General features: G+C 39.6%; 1 protein-coding gene across 2 annotated transcripts in view; it reads left to right on the top strand.

Annotated features, from left to right (window-relative positions):
- The first annotated feature begins 210 nt into the window (after positions 1–210).
- The window catches only part of PRKAA2 (protein kinase AMP-activated catalytic subunit alpha 2), a 95,487-nt gene continuing 82,002 nt past the window's right edge, over positions 211–13,695 (top strand). Inside the window, exon 1 of one of the 2 annotated variants that reach the window (XM_051856426.3) lies at positions 211–371. Coding sequence is in view for 1 of the 2 variants with exons in the window: in XM_051856424.3 (XP_051712384.1) it covers positions 278–371 (94 nt within the window). In the remaining variant the exon portion in view is untranslated. The remainder of the gene's footprint in view (positions 372–13,695) is intronic. The other variant, XM_051856424.3, reaches the window with a different exon arrangement.

The following is a 13,695-nucleotide window of genomic DNA, read 5'->3' as shown; positions in this document are numbered from 1 at the left end:
CTGGGCCCCGCCCTCTCTCCCAGCCTGCGCCCCGCGCCCTCAGCGCGGCCGCCGCCGCCTCCGGCTCCGCCACAGGCGTCGGTCACGCCGGGCCGCGGCTCCCCGCTCCGGACTCGGTCGCGCCCTCTCCCGGGACCCCGGCCGCCGGCGCCCGCGCCCCTCGTCGCCTGCGGCCCGCCCCCCGCGGGTCCCGCTGCACTGTGGGTAGGCGGCGGCGGCGGCGGCGGCGGCGTCCGCGCTGAGGGGCCGCGGCGGAGCGAGGCCGCGCGAGCCGAAGATGGCTGAGAAGCAGAAGCATGACGGGCGGGTGAAGATCGGTCACTACGTTCTGGGGGACACGCTGGGCGTCGGCACCTTCGGCAAAGTGAAGAGTTGAGTACGCGCCGAGGCCGCAGCCGCTCGGGGCTGCGGGGCTGGCGGGTGGCTGGGCCGGGCCGAGCAGCGAACCGGCGCAGGGCCCCGCGGCAGGTGGCGCGGCTCCGGGCAGCTGAGAACGTGGACCCCGCGCGGGCGGCGGGCAGCGCCTCGCCCAGCAGCGGCGCCCCGGCCTGGCAGGCGGGGCTGGGGGCGAGCGCGAGAGAGTGGGCTGGGGGACAGGGATCCTGGGCTCCAGGTCCAACGCCTGTCATCTGGGCGGTGGTCGGGGCCAGGTGCTTCCCTGCTGGCGTCCCCTTCTGCACAGCTGGGAGGTTGTAGCATACCCGTCAGGTGCCCTCCAGCTCGGACACCGTGTGGGGAGAGCTGGGCAGTACTGCAGGCTACCCGTAGATGATGATTGAGTTGCCGTTTGGTGCCCGGCGCCCTATCAGGGGCGTTACGTGTGATTTCTTTAAATCCGTACTTGGTCCAGCTGTGACCCTCACCTTGCAGGGGAAGCAAACTGGAACCCCTAAGGGTTGAGTAGCATGCCCAAGGTCAAACTGAAATTGGCAGCGCGGGATGAAGTCTAAGATGTCCTCCGGTTCTAGCCTTGCTCAGAGGTCCCTGCTGCCCCCAGATTCTGTGATGTTGTAGCACTCTGGGTTGGCAGGGCCTCCTGTTAAGCGGACGCCCAGTGGGCCGGCGAGGGTGGGCCTGGGAAACGCTGGAATGCCGCTGGGTGGGCTCCGATAATTAGACCTAGGAGGGCTCGAGGTTGATTGGTTTGAGTGCAGGGGCTCCAGGAAGCCTCTGGGATGATGGAGAGAGATAAAGGTATTGGTGTTGGAGAAGGGCTGAGGTCGGAACTGCTAAGAAATTTTTGCTGAGGTCTGTTTTCTTGGAGATGCAATTACACTTAGGGTGTAGAAAAATAGCCTGCTTTTGAAAGTTTATACTTCTTATTAGTTAAGTAATTAGTAAGAAGAACTAGTTAGGCATTGAACTTTGCTGGGGGTGGGGGGATGGACACACACACACACACACACACACACCTTCTTCCATCCACTGGTTCATTTCCCAAATTCAGGAGCTAGAATCTTCATCCAGGTTTCCCACCTGGGTGGAAGGGGCCCAAGTACTTGAGCCATAACCTGCTGCCTTCCCAGCTCATTAGCAGGAGGCTGAGTCAGAAGTGGAGGAACTGGGACTCCAATCCCAGGCACTCCAGTATGGGATTTACAGGTCCCAAGTGGTGGATTAAGCAGCTGAGCCCTCTTCCTTTTCCATTTTGTTCATAAGAGTTATATGAGATTTAGTAATCATGTCCTCTCTCCATAATTGGAGCCAGTTTATTTATTTATGTATTTATTTATTTTTAACTTTTATTTAATTAATATAAATTTCCAAAGTACAGCTTATGGATTACAGTGGCTTCCCCCCCTCCATAACTTCCCTCCCACCCACAACCCTCCCCTTTCCCACTCCCTCTCCCCTTCCATTCACATCAAGATTCATTTTCAATTCTCTTTATATACAGATCAGTTTAGCATATATTAAGTAAAGATTTCAACAGTTTGCACCCACATAGAAACACAAAGTGAAAAATACTGTTTAAGTACTAGCTATAGCATTAAATCACAATGTGCAGCACATTAAGGACAGAGATCCTACATGAGGAGTAAGTGCACAGTGACTCCTGTTGTTGACTTAACAAATTGACACTCTTGTTTATGGCCTCAGTAATCACCCTAGGCTCTTGTCGTGAGTTGCCAAGGCTATGGAAGCCTTTTGAGTTCACCAACTCTGATCATATTTAGACAAGGTCATAGTCAGAGTGGAAGTTCTCTCCTCCCTTCAGAGAAAGGTACCAATTGGAGCCAGTTTATTAAAAGTACTTTGTTGCAAATCCAGAAGTGTAAGGACAATGTTGTTTTTTGTTTTGTTTTCTTTTTGCTGAAGAAATCTGGGTAGGCTGGAAATTCTACTCTGCTGTCTCTGTTTCATTGTAGACTTCATGTTTTAACCTCAAGTAAATGTAGAAGAGACTCATTGTTCGTTCTTGTGGCAAGATCAGTGGGAATTTTCTTCCACATATCTGATACCCATTCATTTGTTGAGAAAACACTGAGAACCTGCAGTGTGGTAGGCACTGTGGTAGGCCATGGTGACTCAGGTAGGAACAAAATCAAATCTTTTATGAGGCTTACATTTTTAATAGGGGAAGACAATACTCAGAATCTACACAAGGGTTCAAAAAGTCCATGGAATATGGAATTAAAAGATGTTTGTTTAGCTGCAAAACAATTTTGAAATCCTTGCATAGCTTTTTCATGTTACATTTTCATGAATGTTTTGAAGACCCCTTAAATGTATCATTTCAAAAAACTTTTGCACCAAAATAAACTTAATTACATTCTCAAGAGCTTTTTTAAAAAGTGCCTTTGTGCACATAATATGAATTTAGTACTGTTGGGAAAAATGAACCCGAGACAGGAGGGTTAGGAGTTTTATGAGACTTACTGTTTTCAATAAGGTGTTCAGACAAGGCCTCACAAATAAGATACTTGCTTAGAGACTTGAAAAGTTTGCAAAAGTCTTTGATGTCCTGTAAAGGCTACGAAGTCTTGGATTGTTCTTGAAAGGTCAGTTAGAATGGATAATTAGGAGGATAGGTTTAGAAATCTGAGAAGACCCAGGGATTGGATTAATGCCTATTATGTAACTTGATATTTAGTATTATTGCTGGGGATCATTAGTTTATGACACTATATAGTTAAGCAAACATGCCTTTACTATTTGTTCACGTAAACTCTCAAAGTTATATAACCTAACACCAGATCCTTTCAAGTTGTGTTACAGGTTTTCTGTTTGTCTTTTTAAATTCTTCCAGTGTAATCTGCATGTAGGGTAGAATACCCCTCTGGTCAATCAGCTCTTTGTCAAAGGACAGTGTCAGTCTTTTTGTATGTACTTTTGAGCAGAGTCCAGACCCTGGATTCCTAAAATATAAACAGCAGGAACGTAGAATTAGGAGAAATGTTTTTCCTGGAGAACTCTTTTCCAACAAGCAACCAAGTGGGTAAGTTTTTCTAACGCTATGTTAGATTCTCCCTAAAATGACACTGGTTTCCTATCCATGAAGAGAGACAGTACAATTGTTTATTTAATAAGAATTATAAAAATTTAATTCTTCAAAGGACAGGTGAAACAAAAACACATGCATTTTAAAAGCAGCTTTATTGAGGTATATTATCAAAAAATCTACCCATTGGTGCCAGCATTATAGCACAGTGGCTTAAGCACAGGTTCACGTACCAGCTATTCCATTTCCCATCCAGCTCCCTGCTGATGTGCCCAGGAAAGCAGTGGAGGATGACCCAAGTCCTTGGGCCCTGCCACCTATGTGGGAGACCCAGAAGAAACTCCTGCTTTTCACCGGGCTCAGCCCTGGTTGTTTTGGACATTTAGGGAGTGACCCAGTGGATGGAAGATCTCTCTGACAAATAAAATAAATCTTTAAAAAAAAAGTGTATAATGCAACAGTTTTCAGTAACTTTATCAAATGTTGCCACCACTTCCAAGATCATTTTTTAGATTCTTTTAGAATACCAGTGTAGGATCTTTCATACTATTTACAGTGAATCTCATCTCTAGCCCCAGCCCCAGGAAACAATTAATTTGCCTTGTCTAGGCACTTCTTATAAATGTGGTTATTCAGTGTGGCATCTGTCATATCTGGCTTCTTTAATGTAATAATGCTTTTGAGGTTCATGCATTACCTAATGTGTGTTATTAATTTCTTCTTTTCATTGTTGAATAATATCCCATTTTATAGATGTACCACATTTTGTCTATCCCCAGTTGGACATTATTTTACATTTGGCATATCACAATAATGCCACCACAACTGTTCACATGCAAGTCGGTATGCATAGTATCTATCCATCCATCCATCCATCCATCCTTGAGTAGATACCTAGGGGTGGAATTACTAGGTCATATAACAGTCTTATGTTTAATTTTTTGAAAAAGTGCTGACCTGTTTTTCAAAATGGCTTTATCATTTTATAGTCTCATCAATAATGTATGAAAGTTCCTTGTCTCCATATCTTTACCAATGTTATTGTTTGTATGATTTACTATAGTTATTTGAGTGAATGTGAAATGATCTCTCATTGAGACTTTAATTTTGCATTTCCCTAGTGACTAATGGTAGTGAATATCTTTTCATGTACTTGTTAGTCATCAATATATAAGGCTACTTCAAAAAGTTTGTGGAAAATGGAATTAAAAGATAAGTTTATGTTGCTGTAAATCTTGAAATCCATGCTTGTATCTTTGAGGAAATATCTTTTTCTGTCTTTTGCTCATTTTTTGATTGGATTGGGCTGGTGGTCTGAGTGTGTTTTTTTCTCCTTTGAAACTTGTTGAAATTTGATTTCCAGTGTAGCTGCATTGAGAGGTGATGGACTTAAACAGGTTGAGAGTCATTGATACTTTTCTCATGGAGTGGGTTAGTGACTGCAGAGAGTAGTGGTTATAAAGTGAGGCTGCCTCTTGGGCCTACACTCATTCCCCCTTCTTCATTCTGCCAGGAAGTAGAAGCCCAGCGGATGCTTTGGGTCTCCCCAGCCTCCACAGTGATGATACAAAGCACACTTCTTTCCTTTATAAATGACCCAGGCTCAGGCATTCTGTTACAGCAACAGAAAACAAACTAACATGGGTTATTTGTCATCTTACCCATTGAGTCATAAGAATATTTTGTAAATTCTGAATATAAGTCCTTTATTGGATATGTTTTGCAGGTATTTTCTCTCAGTGTATTGTTTTTCATTCTCTTAATGCTCTTTTCATGTATGAAATTTTTGAATTTTCATGAGTTTCGATTTACCATTTTTTTTCCTTCCATGAACTATGCTCTTGATGTCATAAGAAATCCTTGCCTAGGTTAAGGTCTTTTATGTGTTCTTAAAAGTGTTTTTCTGTTTTAGCTACTATATTTAAACTCATGACCCCTTTGGAATTAATTCTCATATATGGTATGAGATGAGGTTTTAAGATAAATTGTTTGCACGTGGATGTTTGATTGTCCTGGTATTGTTTGTTGAAGCACATGCATTTCCTTATTACGGATTTAGGTTTTTGAAAATTAATTTCTGCTGAGAAACTTAATGGATGGTTTAATTTTATGTCTATGAAAGCATGGAAATAAAGGAGAAACATTTTAGATGCTTTCTCTCTTAAGTGTTAGGCTAATTGAAAATTTAATTGTTGATGTACCAATTTATGTACCAAAGTTAGGTATACTAAGTAGAAATTCAAAGTCACATAATTTTCATTGAATAGCATTGTTTTCAAGTTGTTTTTAAAGGGTATAGGAGAATCCCTGCATTTGTTGATAAATAATTAAAGCCTTATTTAAAATTTTTTAAGTTGCTTTTTCTTTTTCATTAGTCCATAGTATAATTAGATTAGTAGGGTAGTGCTTATGGAAGCAGATTATATTGGCTGACATGATTTAGAAGTAATGCTTTTCATCTACTTAATTTTTTCTATGTATTGATTATTTAGGTTTTCTTTCTGGGTAGGGTAGAACTGCTGTTTCAAAGCTCTTGTAATTAGACTTGTTCACTTATCTAACATCTCAAGATGATAGAAATTCTAGAAACATAAATTTGTTATTTATGTTATACAAACTCTGGTTGAAGAAAAATAAGTTTGTAATATAATACTAATTATTTATATGAAAAGAAGCCTGCATTTTAAGACAAGGATTAATAGATGTGGTTTACAATATGATTGTTCTTCAGAGGAATTGTAGGCTAAGGATTCTTTGTTTCTACCTAAGTCATCTTTGTAGCTAGCAAAGTCTCTAAGGGAGATCAGAATTTTTGTTTTTCAAACAGTTATTTGAGTGGCCCACAGACTTGGCTTTTAAGAAATTAAATAAATATTCTGTTAGTTCTTATTTTTGAGATAACAGAAAGGATACACAAATGGAAAAATTAAAAAAAATTTAAATAGTGTTAACAGTTTTTGAAATATAAATACTAAGTCCTAAATGATAGATCAAATTTCAGGTAACCATGTGGTCAGTCGGTGAAGCTTCTGTTTCTTCTTCTTCTTTTTAGGTCCCTTATTTGTTTTCCCTGCCAATGTGAAGGCTGCAGATAATTTAACCACTCTGGGACTTGTTTTCTTCCTCTCCTATAGGAAAATACTAGAACACATAATCTGCAAGCTCCTTTACAACTTTATCATTAAACTGACCATTTTAGATTTAATTCCAAAAAGTAGATGTATTTCATTGTTCATCTTGGTTTAATAATAAATTGAATTACTGAACCCAGAGCTGAAATGCAAATGTGATGTAGAAGGGAAAATCTCATTGTGACATTTTAGTGATAAAAGCTACAAGTTGTTTAATTATATTGTAATCAGTATACTATGTGTGCATTTGCTTTTTATTTATTCCCCAGACTAACCATCTGGGTTTGTTATTATCTCCATTTAACAAATTAAGAAATTGAGAAGCAGATAGTATTGGAATATAGGTTATGCACATTCCTTCTATATGCAATATGAACCACATGTATAGTTGTACTGTATTCTTTAGGGGAAAATGACAAGGAAAAATGTACTTGTTTGGACATGATTTTTTTTCTGAGTATTTTTAATCTGAGGTTGGTTAAATCTTTAGATGCAAACTTGTGGATATGGAGGGACAAATCTGCTGGATTAGTGATTGAATAAAAATCAGTTTAGTTGTGTTTTTCAAATAATCAGTTAAATGAACATGTGCTATTTAGATTTTTTTTTCTAATTTCTATGTCACTTATGTGATTTTTGACAAAGATAATTTTTTACTTAATCTCTGAATGGATTTTGTTCAATTTTGCAATCAGTAATTGACTTACAAAAAGTCTTTTCCAATAGGAAGCAATGTGATAAATAATAGGTAGGTTCAGGGTAAATCCCCAAAGGCAATTTGATGTACAGATACTATTTATAGACTAGAAGACATTGGATTTGAAAGACCTTGGTCTTTGGTTTGTTGTAGGTCATCTGTGTGGTCCTATGACAAACTCATTTGCTCTGTGAGCAGGGAATAATACTATGTTTCCTTACACTGCTACCAGAAGTACATGAGAAAGTGCATGTAGGTGAAAAGGTAGTCAAGAGTACTTCTGTACTTTTGTGTACTTACTGTATAGAAGGATACCCTGGGCCGGCGCTGCGACTCACTAGGCTAATCCTCCGCCTTGCGGCGCCGGCACACCGGGTTCTGGTCCCGGTCAGGGCGCCGGATTCTGTCCCAGTTGCCCCTCTTCCAGGCCAGCTCTCTGCTGTGGCCAGGGAGTGCAGTGGAGGATGGCCCAAGTGCTTGGGCCCTGCACCCCATGGGAGACCAGGAGAAGCACCTGGCTCCTGCCATCGGATCAGCGCAGTGTGCCGGCCGCGGCGGCCATTGGAGGGTGAACCAATGGCAAAAGGAAGACCTTTCTCTCTGTCTCTCTCTCTCACTGTCCACTCTGCCTGTCAAAAAAAAAAAAAAAAAAAAAAAAAAAGGATACCCTGAACAGTTGGTGGGAGATGGAGTTAACAGAAAAGTTTATTTTGGAGCAGAATGTTTTTTTAAAATTTATGCATAGTTTTCCATAATATGAATTTTCCATTTTTGAAGATCCTTCGCACATAAGCCCTGTTAACTGAACTATGAGACTGATTGGCGACCTGGCTCTGAAAGCAGAAATTTTTTTAAAGAGGGGGAAGAAAAGTTGACTGTCTTTATCTTGTTTTTTTCTCTGGTCATTTTTCTTTTGTGAATGAATTTTGTGAACAAAATTCTGTAGACATACAGATAAAGTCCTATACACTTTCCCAAGGCATATGTACAAACACATAATGTACAGAAACACTTAATCAGCATTTATTCCAAACCCTGTGCTAGTGATCAGATCATAAAGAGGCAAAAGCTTGGAGGAGAGAAGTGGCAGCAGCATCAGGCAGTTTGTGTGTCCGGGTCATGTTAAAGCACAGTCTACATTTAGTAGAGCTAAAAGTAATAAAGTTTATTGTTTTTAAGGATGGAGAACACATTCTGAGCTAAAAATTTGCCTTTCTAACACCCTCTCCTTTAGCATTTCTGGATAAAATAGAAATGTTTGGTTGTTTGTTCAGATAGTGCAGTATGACCTCAGTTCCCTGGACTTTCTCCCTGTCCCTGCTGACACAGCACTGCTTGATCTTGTGTGTGTGTGTGTTTTGGGTAGAAACATGCCAAAATAGTCACACATTTTGTGGTTGGTTCATGTTAGCTTTCCTGAAAGAATTTGGTACTGTTTTGTAATGATAGTATCAATCTGTTTATTCTCCTGAGATTCCTGTGGTTTTCTTGATGAAAGAGACAACATTTTATAGAGGAATTATTTAATTTTCTACTAGAGGAAGATAATTTAAGAGATAATGAGAAAGCAGTTGGCACAAGGCCTCTAAATATACTGTCTTTTAAAAATGAGAGCCAGCCTATCTGGTAGATTTATTTGATGGAAATGGTAAGAGAAAGTACTCTGAATCCAGTTTATATTTCTATCTGTTATTTAAGTGGTTGAAATACATATGCAAAGCAATGTGTTTGTTTTGGAAAGTGGTGAGCCATTTTATTTTTAGGGTGGTGTTATTAAGGAAAGAATTTCAGAGCGTTCTTATCTCTGCTAATAATAGAAACCTTCTTCACCTCTTCAAGGGAAGGGTATCCTTGCTTAAGTGGTATTATATGTTTGATGGTGTTTGTCTCTGATAAATTTTATAGTATTTCTTTTGGTGGTGCCTTTGTTTTTAAAGTATGAATAATTCTTTTAATATATTCTTGGATTTTTTCCAGATAACCTTTTATAAGATTAAAGATAATTTATCAAATCTTACCATAATTTATCTGTTACTCTGTATGTATATATATTAATTTATAAAAATATTTTGTTTTTTAAAGTATTTTTCTTCATATTTAATACATGCTATATAGTGTTTAAACATGATAAGCAATATGTTCTCATTAAATATCTCTGTTTCTCCTTTAAAAATGAGTTATAAATAAAGCAGTTAAATTTGGCTGTCATTAAAAATAGAATTAAAAATTTATTTTTTTCTAGGTTCATATTTGGGAGCTATTGTGTTTCTTGTTTTCATTTTCTTTTTAAATGAGACTTACTATAAATTGGTGCTAACAGGCATTTCATAACTGATTTCATTTTGCCTAACCTTGATGGAATAATACAACCTGTGTATGTCAGGTTTTAGTTGTGTTTAATCATATTTAGTTTTAAGCAAAATTATTTTTACCAGTGCTAATGGGCAATTGATACTACAACAGCTGATTTACCAATTTGAAATAATTTGTCATTTGCTTCAAATGTTAACAGTTTTTTGAAATGCAGATAGCATTTGCTTCAAAGATTTCTTGTTTCACATTTGAAAACTTAGGTCAAGCATTGTATGATGCATCTACCTTTTCTTGGATTTATATGTCAGTGCTCTACTAATTCAGTTAGGTAATATAACAATTGAGAAGTCTTCAAAAAGGTAATGGAAAATGTGTATCATGAAAAAACTATGCATAGCCTTTTCACCAAAATGATGCCCAAGGGAAAGAAGGAAGCTCCTGTTCCTTCCAAAGCCAAAGTCAAAGTCAGAGAAAAGGCTTTGAAGGCACAGAAGGCAGTGCTGAAAGGTGTCCACAGCCACACACACACACAAAGTGATTTGTACATCACCCAGGTTCAGTGGTCCGAGACACTACTCCCCCAAAGGCAGCCCGAATATCCTCAGTAGAGTGCTTCCAGGAGAAAGAAGCTTGACCCAAGGTCATCATCAGATTTCCCCTAACCACTGTGTCGGCCACGAAGAAGATGGAAGACAACACCACAGTCATGTTCCTTTTGGATGTCAAGGAACAAGCCCCGGATAAAACAGGCTGTGAAGAAACTATGACACTGATGTGGCCAAAGTCCACCCCGATCAGTCCTGATGGAGAGAAGAAGGCATGTGTTCGACTGGCTCTTGATTATGATGCTTTGGATGTCACAACAAAATTGGTATCATCTAAACTGAGGCCAGCTGGCTAATTCTAAATATATGGTTTTTTATCAATAGGAAAAAAAAAGGAAAAAAGGAAAATGAAAAAACAAAAACAAAACCTATGGGGGCCTGTGTTGTGGTGTAGTGTGTAAAGCTGCAGCTTGCAAAGCTGGCATCTCATATGGGTGTCTCTTAAAATCCTGGCTTTTCCACTTCCAGTCCAGCTCCCTGCTAATGATCCTAGGAAATCAGTGGAGGATGACTCAAGTGCTTGGGCTCCTGCACCCACGTGGGAGACACAGAAGAAACTCTTGGCTCCTGGCTTTGGCTGGCCCATCCTTGGCTGTTACAGCCATTTTGGGGGGAACCAGTGGATGGAAGACCTCTTTCTATGTCTGTTCCTCTCTCTAACTCTGCCTTTCAAGTAAATAAATCTTTAAAAAATGCTATGCATATATTTCAATTTTTTTTACAGTAAAATAAGCTTTCAATTTTCCATGAACTTTTTGAAGTCCTCTTGTATACTGTAAATTGATTTCAGCAAGACATTTTACTTTGTCTTTGTGTTTTATAGTATCTTGGTGGATGAGATGAAGAAATGTGCTCTGGATGGTCTATTGCTACCAAACAACTGCTGGCAGAGAAGTTGAATATCATCATAAAAGGAACATTGTACTTGACTATATTTAAACTTTTTTTTTTTTTTTACAGGCAGAGTTAGACAATGAGAGAGAGACAGAAATGTCTTCCTTTCGTTGGTTCACCCCCCCCCCCCAATGGCCACTGCAGCCGGCGCGCTGTGGCCAGCGCACTGGGCTGATCTGAAGCCAGGAGCCAGGTGCTTCCTCCTGGTCTCCCATGTGGGTGCAGGGCCCAAGGACCTGGGCCATCCTCCACTGCCTTCCTGGGCCACAGCAGAGAGCTGGCCTGGAAGAGGAGCAGCTGGGACAGAATCCGGCGCCCCGACAGGGACTAGAACCCAGGGTGCCGGTGCCGCAGGCGGAGGGTTAGCCTAGTGAGCCGTGGCACCGGCCTATATTTAAACTTTTGTAAGTTATTTTCATGTGGAATTAGATCTAATAATTATAGTAAAAATTCTTATTTGGGATGGCCCAAAGCCAGATGAAATAATTAATAGATAAATCACAGAATCAGAATTTAAAATTGCACACATTATTCAGATTGCTATGTGAAAATCAAGAAGGTGAAATTCAGTAGGGAAAAGTGTCAAATCTAGCTCTTAGATTAAAACCAAAACCAAAACACAGGTGTATAAAAGAATAGAATAGTTGACAGTAGCTTCTAAGATGTTGGCTTTTAGAGGATCACAAGCTTTTGAAGTCAGTGTTATGAATGCTTAAATGTGAAGCTTGCTCCTGGATAGAAAATAGAAGGGCAGAGGCCAAATAGTTGGTAATTGCAGACATAGTATAGTTTTGCTATATGTTAGATTAAATCAAACTTTGAATATTAGGTTCGATTCTTGGCACCACAATTTGGCACAGCCTTAGCCAAGTATAATTCATTCAGAGAATTATTTTTATATTGAGGGATCCAAAAAAGTATTCCATGTGAGGTATGGTAAAGGAACTTTGTATTTTTCACACTATGAGAAACTATGTTTTAGATGTGATAGCTCCTTATGAATATAGAAGGAATCTTCATCTGGAAAAAGGAATCACCATAATCAATTGTACTTTGAAGGACAGAATTCTATTAGATGAATGTCTCAAAGAGAAATTATAATAAAAATATTTATGTAGCAGTGATACAATTATGGGCCTACCATAAATTAATAAGATTTCTGTTATTGACATATTTAACTAGATACAGTTACTTGGTTATATATCAAGATTGTTACTACTGCTAGAATTCCTAGTTTGAATGGATGGTTGGCATAGGTAATCTAAGTTTCTTTTAACTTAAATTTATTATTGAGTATGCATTTTTTTCTAGTGACATTGACTTCTGTCTTGGCTATGACTTCTAGTTCGTATTAAGTTAACTTGATAGTCAAGAACAATTAGAAAATCTAGAGAAAATGAAGGAAGTCAAATTTGTTCAGAGGAAGTGGTAAATATCTTAGTGAAAAAAATGTTAGAATGAACGTGACATCCCATTTTGGATTTTCTCTTTGAGCTGTTTCCTAATTTGCAAGAATGAGAATGTAAGAAGCTAAGCAGACAAAAGTGACTAAGAGGCAGAACTAAGGAGAGATTGAGTCCTAGGGAGACAATGGTTGGAGTTCACAGCTTATCAAGGGGAGTCTTTGGTAAATAGTTAACTTTTTGCTTGCAATCCTCTGAAAATTAAAATCTCCTTAGAATCAGGTTAATCTCAGACTGATTAAGTTTATCTGCCCCTTTTTTATGTTATGGACTTTAAAATAACATTAATATGTTTAAGATGGAGTATTTTAGCAGACAACTAAAATCTGTAAGAAAATTCTAGAACTTAAAAATATAGTAATTGAATGAGCACATTTAGGATGATTTTATAACAGCTTAGATTCTGTTGAAGGGAGGATGAGTGAATTGGAAGATAGGTCAGAAGAAAATATCTGGATTGAGGCATAGAGATACAAAAGGATAGAAAGAAGATATAAAAAACATATCAGGTCTAACTCTGCCTGGCAAAAAATAAAAAAAAAAATCGAGACTTATTTTTTCTTCCTGTGGAAATAAACTCCTTTTTATTTTTAAAAAAGATTTATTTAGGGCCTGGCGCTGTGGCATAGCAGGTAAAGCCTCCACCTGCAGTGCCAGCATGCCATACGGGCACCCATTCAAGTCCCAGCTGCTCCATTTCCGACCCAGCTCTTGACTATGGCCTGGGAAAGCAGTTGGGCCCCTGCACTCATGTGGGAGACCCAGAAGAAGCTCCTGCCTCCCGGCTTCTGATAGGCGCAGCTTTGGTCATTTCAGCCAACTGGGGAGTGAACCAGAGGGTGGAAGACCTCTCTCTCTCTGCCTCTTCTTCTCTCTCTGTGTAACTCTTTCAAATAAATAAATAAATCTTTTTTTTTAATTTATTTATTTTAAAGGCTGAGTGATACAGAGGGAAGAAGGGAGGCAGGGAGTGTGGGTGGATGTGTGTGTGTATGAGACAGAGGGAGAGACAGACAGATATCTTCCATCTTCTGATTCACACTCCAAATGCTTGCTATAGCCATTGCAGGCTAGGCCAAAGCCAGGAGCCAGGAACTCCAATCAGCTCTCCCATGTGGGTGGCAGGGGCCCAAGTACTTGAGCCATTCTC

This window comes from Oryctolagus cuniculus, chromosome 7 (genome assembly GCF_051225735.1).
Source record: "Oryctolagus cuniculus isolate XC-2025 breed Fujian yellow rabbit chromosome 7, ASM5122573v1, whole genome shotgun sequence".
Taxonomy (NCBI): domain Eukaryota; kingdom Metazoa; phylum Chordata; class Mammalia; order Lagomorpha; family Leporidae; genus Oryctolagus; species Oryctolagus cuniculus.
This window is presented reverse-complemented; position numbering and strand designations above follow the sequence as displayed.